The sequence below is a fragment of the Euprymna scolopes genome, chromosome 20 (assembly GCF_053919585.1).
Source record: "Euprymna scolopes isolate OS-2025 chromosome 20, ASM5391958v1, whole genome shotgun sequence".
NCBI classification, from domain to species: domain Eukaryota; kingdom Metazoa; phylum Mollusca; class Cephalopoda; order Sepiida; family Sepiolidae; genus Euprymna; species Euprymna scolopes.
The window spans coordinates 83,079,024-83,091,654 of NC_136501.1; the positions used below are offsets into that span (position 1 = coordinate 83,079,024).

The following is a 12,631-nucleotide window of genomic DNA, read 5'->3' on the forward strand; positions in this document are numbered from 1 at the left end:
CCACACTCTGTAATAATGATTGTAATCTTTGCTAAAAATAGTCTCCTTTATGTTTGGAGGTTTGGTGCGAGGTGTCTATTTCCTCAGGTGCTTCTTTAGTTCTGTTTGATGCAACGAGACCGATTTCTTTTAAGAACTAAACTACTCCCTCTTCAAGTACAATGTCGACATAGTCTGACTCTCAGAAGTAAGACTTCCTCATACAGGCTGTCCTAAAATCAAAGTCCCTCAAACTGACGCTTCATATCTACCACAGTGGTTCGACCAATAACTCTCATTTTTATGGAGTTGCCTTCGTTCTTAATGATCAAACCTGTCTGCACATCCCTCGGCTAACATTCACATTTGCAGTGACTTCAATGTCCATAATGTGGAATGGCTGACCCACTCAAATAAGACAGATGATGAGGTGAGGTTCTGTCATGATTTTGCCATTGCCTATGACCTCACTCAGATTGCATCGCTCCTTGTCTGGGAACCAATCGATCCCCATCTGGCCCATATTCACGTAAAAGATTTGGTTATCACCGTCAGTGTCATAAGAGTAGTGGTTGATGGGCAAAAATCAGAGGCCTGCAATATTAATGCTAGAGTCCCTCAGGGGTCCATCCTGGGCCCAACTCTCTTCCTGATCTACATCAATGATCTCCCAAAACACATATTTAAATCATTCATTGACATCTATGCTGATGACACGACCATCTATGGCAACATATCAAAGGCAACATATCAAAGGCCGTAAATGACAAAGTTCTCTCTGATTCTCTCTCCTCTGATCTCGAGCGCGTGGTTGGTTACCTTTAATGCATCTAAAACCAAGCTTCTATCTTTATATCATCAACACTCTGATCCCTATCTGGCATCAATTGAAATGGATGGCTCTCGTCTAGATGAGGCCCCATGTTTTGACAAGCTTCTGGATTTGACTTTTACTCCTGATCTGAAATGGAACTCGTACATCAAGTCTGTTGCCAAGGTCGCTGGAAAGATGGTGGGATCCTTCTACCGCTCCAGAAGATATCTCACTACTGATGCAATTCTCTATCTATATAAAAGTGCGTCCAAGGATGGAATACTGGTGCCACATCTGGTCAGGAGCTGCTAAAATCAGCCTATCCTGCCTTGACAGAGTACAAAATAGATTTCGTGGTTTAGTGGGGGGGGTGCCCTTTTCTCTTCCCTGCAACCTCCCTCCCACAGAAGAGATGTTGCGAGCCTAACTTTGTTTTATCGTTATTTCCATGGCAAGTGCTCGTCTGAGCTCCAGTCTTTGGTCCCCCTAGCCCATCTTTCACGATAAACACCCGTCTAGCTTAAACCATTGTCATTAATTACCCCCACTCTTTATCTGTGCCTAAATCAAAACGTAGATTCCATGAAAAAAGCTTCTTTCTTAGAACTGCACGCCTGTGGAACTCTCTACCACTTGCCTGTTTCCCCCCTGACTTCAACATGGATGTCTTCAAGTCCAACATAGACAAATTCCTGATTAACCGCCCCCTTAAGTAATGACGCTTTCTCAAATCTCCAATACTAATGAATACTGCAACACTATCCCATTGATTATTGTGCACAAAATAACCCTTATCCCCGAGTGGCTCTAGGCCTTGATAAGTGGTGACTTCCATGTAAAAAAAAAGAAGTCCTGCTTCATGTGATTCAGTTGCATGCTATTATGTTGTCCTTCGTTGCACCTCAAAATGACAAAAACTTTGTTAAATTAATGAAAATTGTACGAAATATAAATGTTTATTTTTCTATAAGCTTGATGTACACATTTACCGTTTTAGTCACACGGTTTGAGGGGGGGGGTGCAGTGAATATGCAAGCTGTACAATCATCCATAGGAAAGAATGAACAATGGCCAGTGAATTGCAATTGTATAAGTTCATAAAGCAATATTCTATAACAAAATCTATTGAAAGTCGTCAACAATAAAACGACATTTATTTGCAAAAGAACAAAAGTTACAAGGGATTCTCAAGGTCATCCTAGTTTTATGGCCGACTTCAAATGTTGTTTTGCTATTTGTTACTCTTAAAACAACAACGAGCAATAAACGCGAATATGATTTGATCTTACAGAAGAACCCCGGGGGTACGGTGCCCCTAGGATACGGGTTTTTTTTTTCAGGTTACAATGTGGAATACAATGTTTTTCCGGTCCCTGGTTACAATATTTGCCCCGCCTTACGGTGTTATCTATAATTTTATTTGATTATGTACATGTGTTTTATATACTGTTACTTATACTTTTGTTACTAATTTTTAATGCCCTATCCCAGGGTTCTACTGCAATCAAATTGAAAAAAAAAACAAACAAAACAAACAAAAAAAAACTATAAAACTTCCAAATTAAAACAATCCGATATTAATGAAACATTTCAGCATTTATTAATTAAAGTGTTTATAAAATAATTTTATTCATAATTAACAAATGAATGGAATTATTTATAAACACAAACGGATTTTTTAGTTCATTGTATTTACTCCTTTCATATCGACGACGAAATACATCTTATGATTATATCCTTAGTTGAAACTCAGTGATCACCTTTACAAATAAATAACACAAGTGCACATGAAAAATAATTTAAGGGCAACTCCCGGTGGGAAATGATATTAAAATCGGAAATTTGAGTACGTTTAAAAAGCTATGAATGTTTTTCTATTAGAGTTTTTATGTTTTTAACATTAACACTAAATTGATATAACCACTGATATAACCACTGATATAACCACTGATAGGATTCACATATTTTAGAGTAGATAATTAAATCTGTTTCCAGTGCATTATTTTAAAAATAATTCCAATCTAATTTATCGATTTCCGTATTTCATGCGATCAATATTTCATTTTGGAATAAAAATGTATTGTTAAGCACTTCAAAAGAGTTAAAAATGCAAGTATTTTTTATTCTTATCAATTTTTAAGGTTTTAATATATTTTCTTTTTTTCCCTTTTCCTATGCGTTAATCCCGAGCTACGAAGAGGGGGCGGGGTCCGCAATGATGGCCTTTTGTCTCCACTTGACACGATCACAGGCTTGGTCCGGATCAAGACCTGTTTCACAGATTTCTTTGTGCAGATTGTTTGCTCATCTCATAATCGGCCTACCACACAATTTTAATGTTATTTTATGAGCTAAAGTATTGATGAACATAAGCATCTTCATTCAAAACTCATTACCGATTCTTATGTCCCCTAAATCGAAATACATTCTAATCCCATTTTCATAAGCTAATCACGGCCCAGTATAATGCTTCTGTTGAAATTCTTCACGACAAAGAATTCATGAAGTGTGGACTGATTCCATATTCGCACCCTCAATAGGGAGAGGGTTTTCACAATTAATAGGGACCCATTAACAGTTCTTAAATTTACACTTTTCTTTTGTAGTTCAGATTCTTATCAAAGCGATTCATAAATGCTCTTATTTATCACTGATACTTCTGCTCTCATGTCCCCCAGAATTCTACCCTCTATCCTAATAGAAACGGAATTTGGTACGCCCATATAACTGACTATGTGCGTTAGTACCCTCTCCTTCCATTCGTTGAGCGTCGCACAAACTGTGCGTTGCCGTTTCCCTGGATACGTTGTCTACGGAATCTCTGTATGTGACTTTCTTCGCTAAAATAACAACACGTAATAACTTTTACGTTTTCCGAATTTTATCTATTGACCTCCATCTTTTTATTCCGTTTTATTCCTTTTCGCCTCGTATTCCAAGGCTGCAACTTGAATCCGCCGCCTAGTGTGACAAACCTCCATGGGATCGTTTTCATATTCTTGGTTTGGATTAAGCTGGATCTTCCATTTTACTCTGATGTCTTTCTAATAGGCTACCTGCAGATTTTACATCCCTTATCATCGCCATTTTAATCTCTCGATCTCTGATGCCTTCTATAAAAATCCCAGGTCTTGTTTGCTAAGTATTTTATTCCCCGTATTCTATTCGTCCCTAACAAACTGCATGTTAAACTGTGAGGTCAGACCCTGAATGAAATCGGTAAAAATGCGCTCCATTGCAAATTTAACATACTATTTTAAATAGTATGCAAACAATCGAAAGAAGAAAACAAATCTCAAAATAGAACCGAAACAATGAAAAAAAATTTACGAAATTTAAGTAAGTTTTTATTTATATGCATACATAAATACCTACGTATATTTGTATTATCATTTTCAAGAACAGAAACACACAAGGTAAAATCGAAAGTCACCTACTTTCTTTTTTCTTTCTTTTTTTCAATTTTTCAATGAACTCTTTTGCTTTCACGTTTTTTTTTGTGTGCTCAAGTTTTTTTATTTTGTCAGAGTAAATGGCCAACGGCACCAAACTGAGTTCGTTGCATAACGAGTGTGTCTCTTATAATCTATATAAATATAAAACTCAGATCAATTTGTTTGCTTAGGCGTCCATCCTTTTTGTGACTTCCAGTTTCAAAAAAGTCCGAAGTCCAATATTAAAAGCCACTGCTGCTATTCAAAGAATACACAAGGTCAACAACATTTTTTAAAACTTATTTTAACGTATTTTCTTTACAAACAAATATAATTTCTCTCCATTGAGTAAAAAAAACTTATTTTAACGTATTTTCTTTACAAACAAATATAATTTCTCTCCATTGAGTAAGAAAAACTTATTTTAACGTATTTTCTTTACAAACAAATATAATTTAACTCCATTGAGTAAAAAAAACTTATTTTAACGTATTTTCTTTACAAACAAATATAATTTAGCTCCATTGAGTAAGAAAAACTTATTTTAACGTATTTTCTTTACAAACAAATATAATTTAACTCCATTGAGTAAGAAAAACTTATTTTAACGTATTTTCTTTACAAATAAATATAATTTAGCTCCATTGAGTAACAAAAAAAAACGATTTAAATATAAATATACAATATACAACTATAATCATATAACCATGTTTACTGCTTTTAGTAGCGCTCCTGTGTATTCTGACGATTATTTTCAGATCTTACTTAAAAAAATATTTTCTCTTCAAGGAGGGGGGAAGGTAGAAACTTGGTTTTGGCAGTGCTTAATTTTAATTAGTGCTTGCAGTAGTGCTCTAGCTTCTTGAGTTTTATTTTTTCACTCATCACTTGAAAAATGTTTTCTCAAGACAATATAATCTCAAAATCACTTTTTATTTTTAACATTTTTTATCTTACTCTTTAAGAGCTAACGGGTAGACCAAATAAAAATAATGACGGAGAGGGTGTAGCAGACCGAACTTTTCTAAAAGTGCAGAATCGCAGAAAATAGAAAACAAAGCAGTGATAATAATTGGGAGGGGGTCTGAAGGAGCCAACGTCAAATCGGGACTGTAAATCAGGTCAGAATATATATATATATATATATATATATATATATATATATATATATATATATATATGTTAAACTGAACCCCCTTCCAAATCTTTAAATATTGATTTTTTCATCTTTGTTATAATCTGGTAGTTCTGTCCAATAATTCACAGAAATATTTGAAAAAAACAAAAACAAAAAACAAACAAAAAAAAAAACGAAAAAAAAAAACAGTTGCAAGGGGGTGCTGATTGTTCAGGTGTACCTATATATTTAAAAAATATATTTTCTTTAACCAAGTTGTGCGTGATTAAAACTAGAACTTGATTAAAAAAAACTGTTTTCCGTGTCCAAAATTAGTTATTTATGATTATTTTATTTGTATTTTTCATTGCAAGAAGGAATTGTTTTCAAACAAACAAAGAACAAAAAACAAAGCAAATATATTTTTCTAGTGAAAAAACTACTTGATCAATTCACATATCAAAAAAATATTTGTTTTTTTTTACGACAAACCCAGTGTAGTTTACCTCCTAAAAAGAAATCAGAATTCACTTTTTTTGGCTAATACGTTTCCACGGCCTTTATAGATAACATGAAGGAAGGATTTTTTTTTAATAATTAAAATTTAACATTTTAGCGTGGATGATCACTTTCCTATATAGATTAAACGCAAAATGAGACCACACTTCTTGGCGATGTAGCGAGACATGTAATCGTTAGCATTTTTTAAAGTTTGGCGACGGGGTGGGGGCAGAATAAGGGAAATGAGGTGGAGAGTGAGCTCATATAAGTTCCAAACATTTTAAAAATACGTAGAAAAACTTCAAAACCTGTGCAAGGGGGATTTGTTATTTTTTTCAAGATAAAATCAGGGAAATATTCATCAATAATGCTTATCCTGTGTACCTTATTGATGACTGTATTTTCAAAAAGGTTGCGGATTTTAAATCCCCTAAAAAGTTTGGACCTTTGAAATGCCCGGTTTATTTCAAATTACCGTGGATTGGGGAAAAGAGTAACATACTTTCCAAACAGATTCGCAGAAGTATTTACGACTGCTTTTATTCTGTGTCCTTGCGTTTGGTATATACTACGAGACCTGCTGTTCCGTCTTTTCGCAAGGATAGTTTGCCTTACATCCAAAATAGCAATATTGTATATCAATTCAAATGCCAGTGCGATGCTGGTTATGTTGGCCGAACATCCTTGCATCTTTAGACTCGTATAAACCAGCATGTTCCATCGAAGATCAGAGAAGGGAGGAGGGGTGTGGTGGTCTCCCTCCTTCTGCAGCCTTGGACTCTGCTATTGGCCAGCATTTGGTTGACAACCCCTGCTGTGCCGATAGATATAAAATAGAATGGTTCGAGGTGCTACATAGAGCAGACTTCAGAAATAATTTAAAGATTTTGGAGTCTGTCTCTATTGCGGTGCGTCAGCCTTCTTTGTGCCGGCAAAAGGAAACATCAAACGCATTGTTTCTCTTTGGAGAACTTTGAATTTTTTCCCCGTTTTTTTTTTTCTTCCCTCGTTGTGCCAATATTTTAATCGTTTTTAAACGTTAATAAATTTATTTCGATTTTCTCCTGATGAGATGATAGCCGAAAGAGCTTTTGAGAAACTTCCGCCTATTTTATTCAAAACTGTATATAAATTCTGTACCCCCAAACACACACACACACACACGCACACACACAGACACACACAGACACACACACACACACACACACACACACACACACACACACACACACACTTATTTTTATACTTATTTTTATACTTACTTTTATAAATCGGTTTTATAAATCGCCTCTATTTTCTTTCCCCTGTATTTTAATAAAATCACTCGCGCGTCCGAAATATACTGTGTTTATCAAATAAATGACAAATTCATTTGTCTAATGTGTGGCGGGCGGCGGAGAGACATGGGAAGGTGGCGACGACAAACCGATTCGTATCCTGCGTCTCTAATCTCCGAGTCTGACCGACTGACCCAAAACCATTTGTTTTTATTACGATAAGTCTGAATCTATTGTTTCTTTGTTTAGCATTTGGCGCCTCGTCTACGTGGCAGATCAGAATCTGGGTTGCGTTCTCTCACTTGGTCTTTTTTCGGGAACCTGACATCGTCCAGGAGTTATGTTATTTCAATTCTCATCCTTGTTTATTTCGACATATAGCCGGTCCCATTGTTTAAGTCATACTTTTACAATAGCTAATACAATATTTTGGATTCATTTTATTTGGCTGCCTGTTTGAATACAGAAAAGAGTATGTGTTGGATGCAAACAATTAAGCATGTACAAGAAAGGTCAAGCGGTTAACGTCACATCCAACTAAATATTATATCCGTTTCGCACAAATTCTAGCTGATACAAAAAGAGGCAAATGTTTGAACGTTCATCACCTTTTGTCAAAAATATTTCCTGTTTATAACATAACATCAGATGTATTTGAGAAAATTATGTTTTAATCATGTTATGTTAGCAAATGTAACCAGCAATTTTTAGCTCATGGACTGATTTTGATTTGCGTTTATAAATAGAGATGTCCTTTTGTTTGGCTTTTGTGTAGAAAACATTTTTAATGTGAATTCATTTACTATTTTTAGATGAGTCTCTACACGATGCGAATGATTCTGGATTCTTGTAAAGGCTTTCATATTGCCTGCGCGTACGCCATTATTGTAGCTTCAGGTAAGATGTTTTGCATTTGTCTTATTGCTACCTGTATTTGCTAACGATTGCTTTCCAAAGTTTATACTTGAACTAATTGAAACAAAAAGTTAAATCATAAACATTTCATTCATAAGTTTGTTTTAAAAATAAGACAAAAACATTCATATTTGTTCGTATATACATATATTAACATTTTGAGCATTTTTATACAAATTAATTCATCTTTACCAAGAAATAGAAAAAGATTAAATTAATTCGCCTGAGCAATGAAGTAAGTGTAACTTACATTTTTTCATTGAATTTAAAAATAAAAAAATATGTCATCACCCACAGTAAATCACCTTTTGCTATGTGACGTCGATAACGGAAGAGAAAGACATCGATCACTTTTTCCTTTTTCTGAACTCTGCTCATGCCTCGTATGTCTTTCTTTGAAGTTAGTTTTATGTAAATTACCTCCCTAGAAAAAATAGTTTTATGTAAATTACATCCCTAGAAAAAATAGTTTTATGTAAATTACCTCCCTAGAAAAAATAGTTTTATGTAAATTACATCCCTAGAAAAAATAGTTTTATGTAAATTACATCCCTAGAAAAATAGTTTTATGCAAATTACCTCCCTAGAAAAAATAATTTTATGCAAATTACCTCCATAGAAAAAATAGTTTTATGTAAATTACATCCCTAGAAAAAATAGTTTTATGTAAATTACATCCCTAGAAAAATAGTTTTATGTAAATTACCTCCCTAGAAAAAATAATTTTATGCAAATTACATCCCTAGAAAAAATAGTTTTATGTAAATTACCTCCATAGAAAAAATAATATTTAACAAAATCTATCTTTTTTTATCAAATCACTTTCAATAAATTACTGTTCATAGTGCCAAACCTATTTCATATATTAGGTTGAGAAGAAAGTTCTTGCGGAATTATGAATTTTGATTTCAAATGATGCATTTTCAAAAAAGTTTTCGTTTTAATACCTTTACTTTATATATCATTTTAAAGAGCGTTTTTCACTATATAAGCGTCTAAAATACAATAAAAAACAATTATGCCTTGTTTTCAGAACGTTGAATACAAAAAAGGAAAATTCGCACAATTTTCTTATTTTAATTCAAGGCCTGCTGAAACAGCTTGCGATATCAATAGAACGTTTGGCCCAAGAACCACTACTGAATCTATAGCACAATCGTCGTCTGAGAAATTTTGTGGCAGCGACGGGAGTCGAAGATGATGAGTGTAGTGGTTGGCCATCGCATGTTGACACCGATCAATTAAGAGTCTTAGTCGCAGCTAATCTACGCAGAACTGTTCGAGAATCTGCTTTTGAATTAGACCGAAAGACGATTTCCAACTACTTGAGGGAGATTGGAAAGACAAAACAATTTGATAAATGGGTGCTTCACGAATTGAACGACAACTGAAAGAAACGCCATTATGAAGTGTCATCTTCTTTTAAACAAGAACGACTCGTTTCTCGACCGGGTTGTGATAAAAAAATGGGTTCTTTGCGACAAACGGTGACGCTCAGCTCAGTGGGTAAAAACTAACACGACACTTCCCAAAGCCAGAGTTGCACCAAAAAAACGTAATGTAAACTGTTAGGTGGTTTGCGACCTGTCTCATCCGTTAAAGTTTTATTTTAATACAGATGAAACTATCACAGCAGAGAAGTACTGTCAACAAATGGACGAAATGCATAAGAGACTTCAACAATAACACCCAGCAACAGAAAAGGACAAATTCTCCTCCACGACAATGGTTACTAAGCCAATCCTGCACAAGTTGAACGAATTGGGCTACGAAACTTTGCCTTATCCGCCAGACTCTCCAGACCTCTCACCTACCGACTACCACTTTTTAGGCACCTCGACAACTGTCTGTGTGAGAAATGCTTCAAAAACCTAAATGATATCGAAAATGGTTATAGTGACTTCATCGTCACCAGAACGCAAGATTTTTACATTATTTGCATAAATACATTTGTTTTGTGTTGGCAAACCTGTGTTAATTCTGATTGTGCTTATTTCGATCAATAAATTTTGCTTGAACCAAGATATGTGTTCATCTGAATTTAAAAGTTAAAGAACGCAAGAATTTTCTTGTCAACTTGATATATGGACATAATAGGACGATAAAATTACAAATGAATAACGCCAAGCAATAATTTATTATGCTTTGTTTTATGCAAATTCAAAGTTATTCAAAGTACCAAAAGTAATGCCTCCTATGTTTTTTATTCCACCCGAATGCATCAGATAAGATTGCAAATTACATTGTTATGATGACTGAACTAATGTATTCATGACCTGAAAGTTTCATCTCTCTGTTGCAGATATTGACGATATGAGACTATAAGAAAGAAACCCTTGTCACGAACGTACGTCAGAAGCGGAGATGCGTCATTGAATTCCTGGCAAAAGTGCAATGAGAATGGTGGTGACAATGTAGAAAAAAAAATTCTGGAGCACAAAATGGCACTTGTTTTAATAGTACCATTCTCGTTTTCGTAGCTCTTCAACTTTTTGAGTTAAAAATAGGAGACTTTACTTTTGGAACAATTCTTGCGTACAGTATTTTTCAAACATTATGCTGTATTTAAATAAAAGCAAGTCGTTTTGATATATGAAACCCGTTCGCATTTATTATCATTTATTATTTATTATTTATATCTTTCGCATTTATTATTAGATAAAATAGAACTACATCTTGTACTCACTTTATTACTTTTGTTTGTCCAAACAAAATATATTGCCATTGAAGCATAAGGGGCTACTGTGATAAGGACTAGATTTGTAGGGGCAATTCCATATGCCATATATAGGGGGCCACTATACATGCTATAGCAAGATAGAAAAGTATTTGTTTAAATTACATTTAAATGTTTGCATATTGTTACGATCGGGAAGAGCAAGGAGAAGGTCCAAACGAAATGGTTCCAGGAAATACGTAGAAAATTTCCTTGGAATTAGGAACTTGTACAGTGAAGGGTGGGATTTATTTGTTAGTCGGGCTGGTCAGATGTATTTTCGTTGTGTGATAAATGTGCAGTAAGTTCATCAAATTTGTGAGAATAAATTCCAAGATGAGGACAATGGTCCGAATAACCTGAAAGATAATCACATGAATAATTGTTTGAATGTAAATGAATTTGATTTGGATAAAAACTGTTGCAAAGATTTGAATAGGTTTGTCATTAAAAATTTTAATAAAACTAATTGATTACTGTTTTCTATGTCCACAGTAATCCACTACATTGCACATGTGTTCAATGCAAAGAACTTTTCAATGAATTACAACAGGATTTACAAGAATGTAAACGCTGCTCGTTATCAAGATGAGGTAAGAATATTTTTTTAGTTTTCAATTTTGAATGCATCAAACTTTGAAAAATACATTTAATAAAGAGATATGTTTGTTAATCACTCATAGCATGTCGAACGGGCGACACGCTCTGAAATAGAGATACTTTTTTCTGTTCATCTCAAACAAGATACACACAAGCGGTTACTGTAAATTAAGAGTTAGATTTATAGGGACACTCGAAGTTGAGCGAGTTTGTTCACATTACATTTAAATTTCTGCATCTTATTACAGGATTTAGGAGGCTTTCCTCCTCCAGTAATTAAGTGCCATAGCAATCAAGAGTATATGTTTTACATTAGAATTTTAAATGAATGATATAATAATAGATCGCACTGAGAAGAGTAATTTTGCGCTGAAGTAGTAAGCCAGGCTTGATTAGATAAGAAGTTTCTACTTAGAATAAGTTTTGCTGTTTCTTCTCAATAATTAAAATATTGAAGATAGTTTTCCTTCTCATAATTGTTGCAAATCTAAAGCATGGATATCAATTTGCTTTTATTAATCCATTCATTTATCTTTTAAAGACACAAATTTGTCGAAAGAAAGTAAAATGCGGGGAGTTATAAACAACCTTCGTATTTTGAAAGTACTTTTCCATATTAAGTCGCAGTTTTAAAATTTTTAAAGTATGGACTAAATAAGAAACACGGATAGAAACTTAGTTTGAAACAAAATTATTATAATACGGTATAAAATTATAACAAAGAAAAAATATTTACTTTTAATTTATTTTACTCATTCATCAAGCTATTAATTAAGAATGAAAAAATAATGAAAATATACAAATTAAAGCATATTTAAATGATATACGTTCAAGCATATAAATTAAACTGTCGATATTAAAGCTGACTTTGATTTGAACTTTGTTTCATATAGTTAAAGCAAGATATTAAGTATTTAATGTAAAAGTAATGAAAAACAGCAATTGGGAAACATGTAAACAATAAATACATGCGATCACAGAATAAAGAGACAAACAATTTATCAGAATCTGATTTTGTTCGTCGCAACTAATTACTGTAGACATGAGTGGAGTGAGTGGTCCTGCTATGTGAGATTTCTTCAACTGCTTTGATCTATCAGTCTCGTGCCGCACATGCAACTCTTCCGAGTTAACTTTTCAAGAACGTCTACATCTTCGATGGAATGCTTTACGTTTGCTCTCGGTTTGCTAATCCAGAAAAAATTCAATAAAACTTCCTGATTTTCCAAATATATCCAGTCTTTTTAAATTGACAATCGAAACAGATTGTAACGTGAC

The 12,631-nt window shown here is 33.9% G+C and overlaps 1 protein-coding gene across 1 annotated transcript in view; it reads left to right on the forward strand.

The window, feature by feature from the left end:
• The window catches only part of LOC145241502 (NADPH oxidase 4-like), a 288,627-nt gene that overhangs the window by 182,206 nt on the left and 93,790 nt on the right, over positions 1-12,631 (forward strand). Inside the window, exons 4-5 of the mRNA XM_080104521.1 lie at positions 7,935-8,019; positions 11,249-11,346. Coding sequence (XP_079960647.1) covers positions 7,935-8,019; positions 11,249-11,346 — 183 coding nt within the window. The remainder of the gene's footprint in view (positions 1-7,934; positions 8,020-11,248; positions 11,347-12,631) is intronic.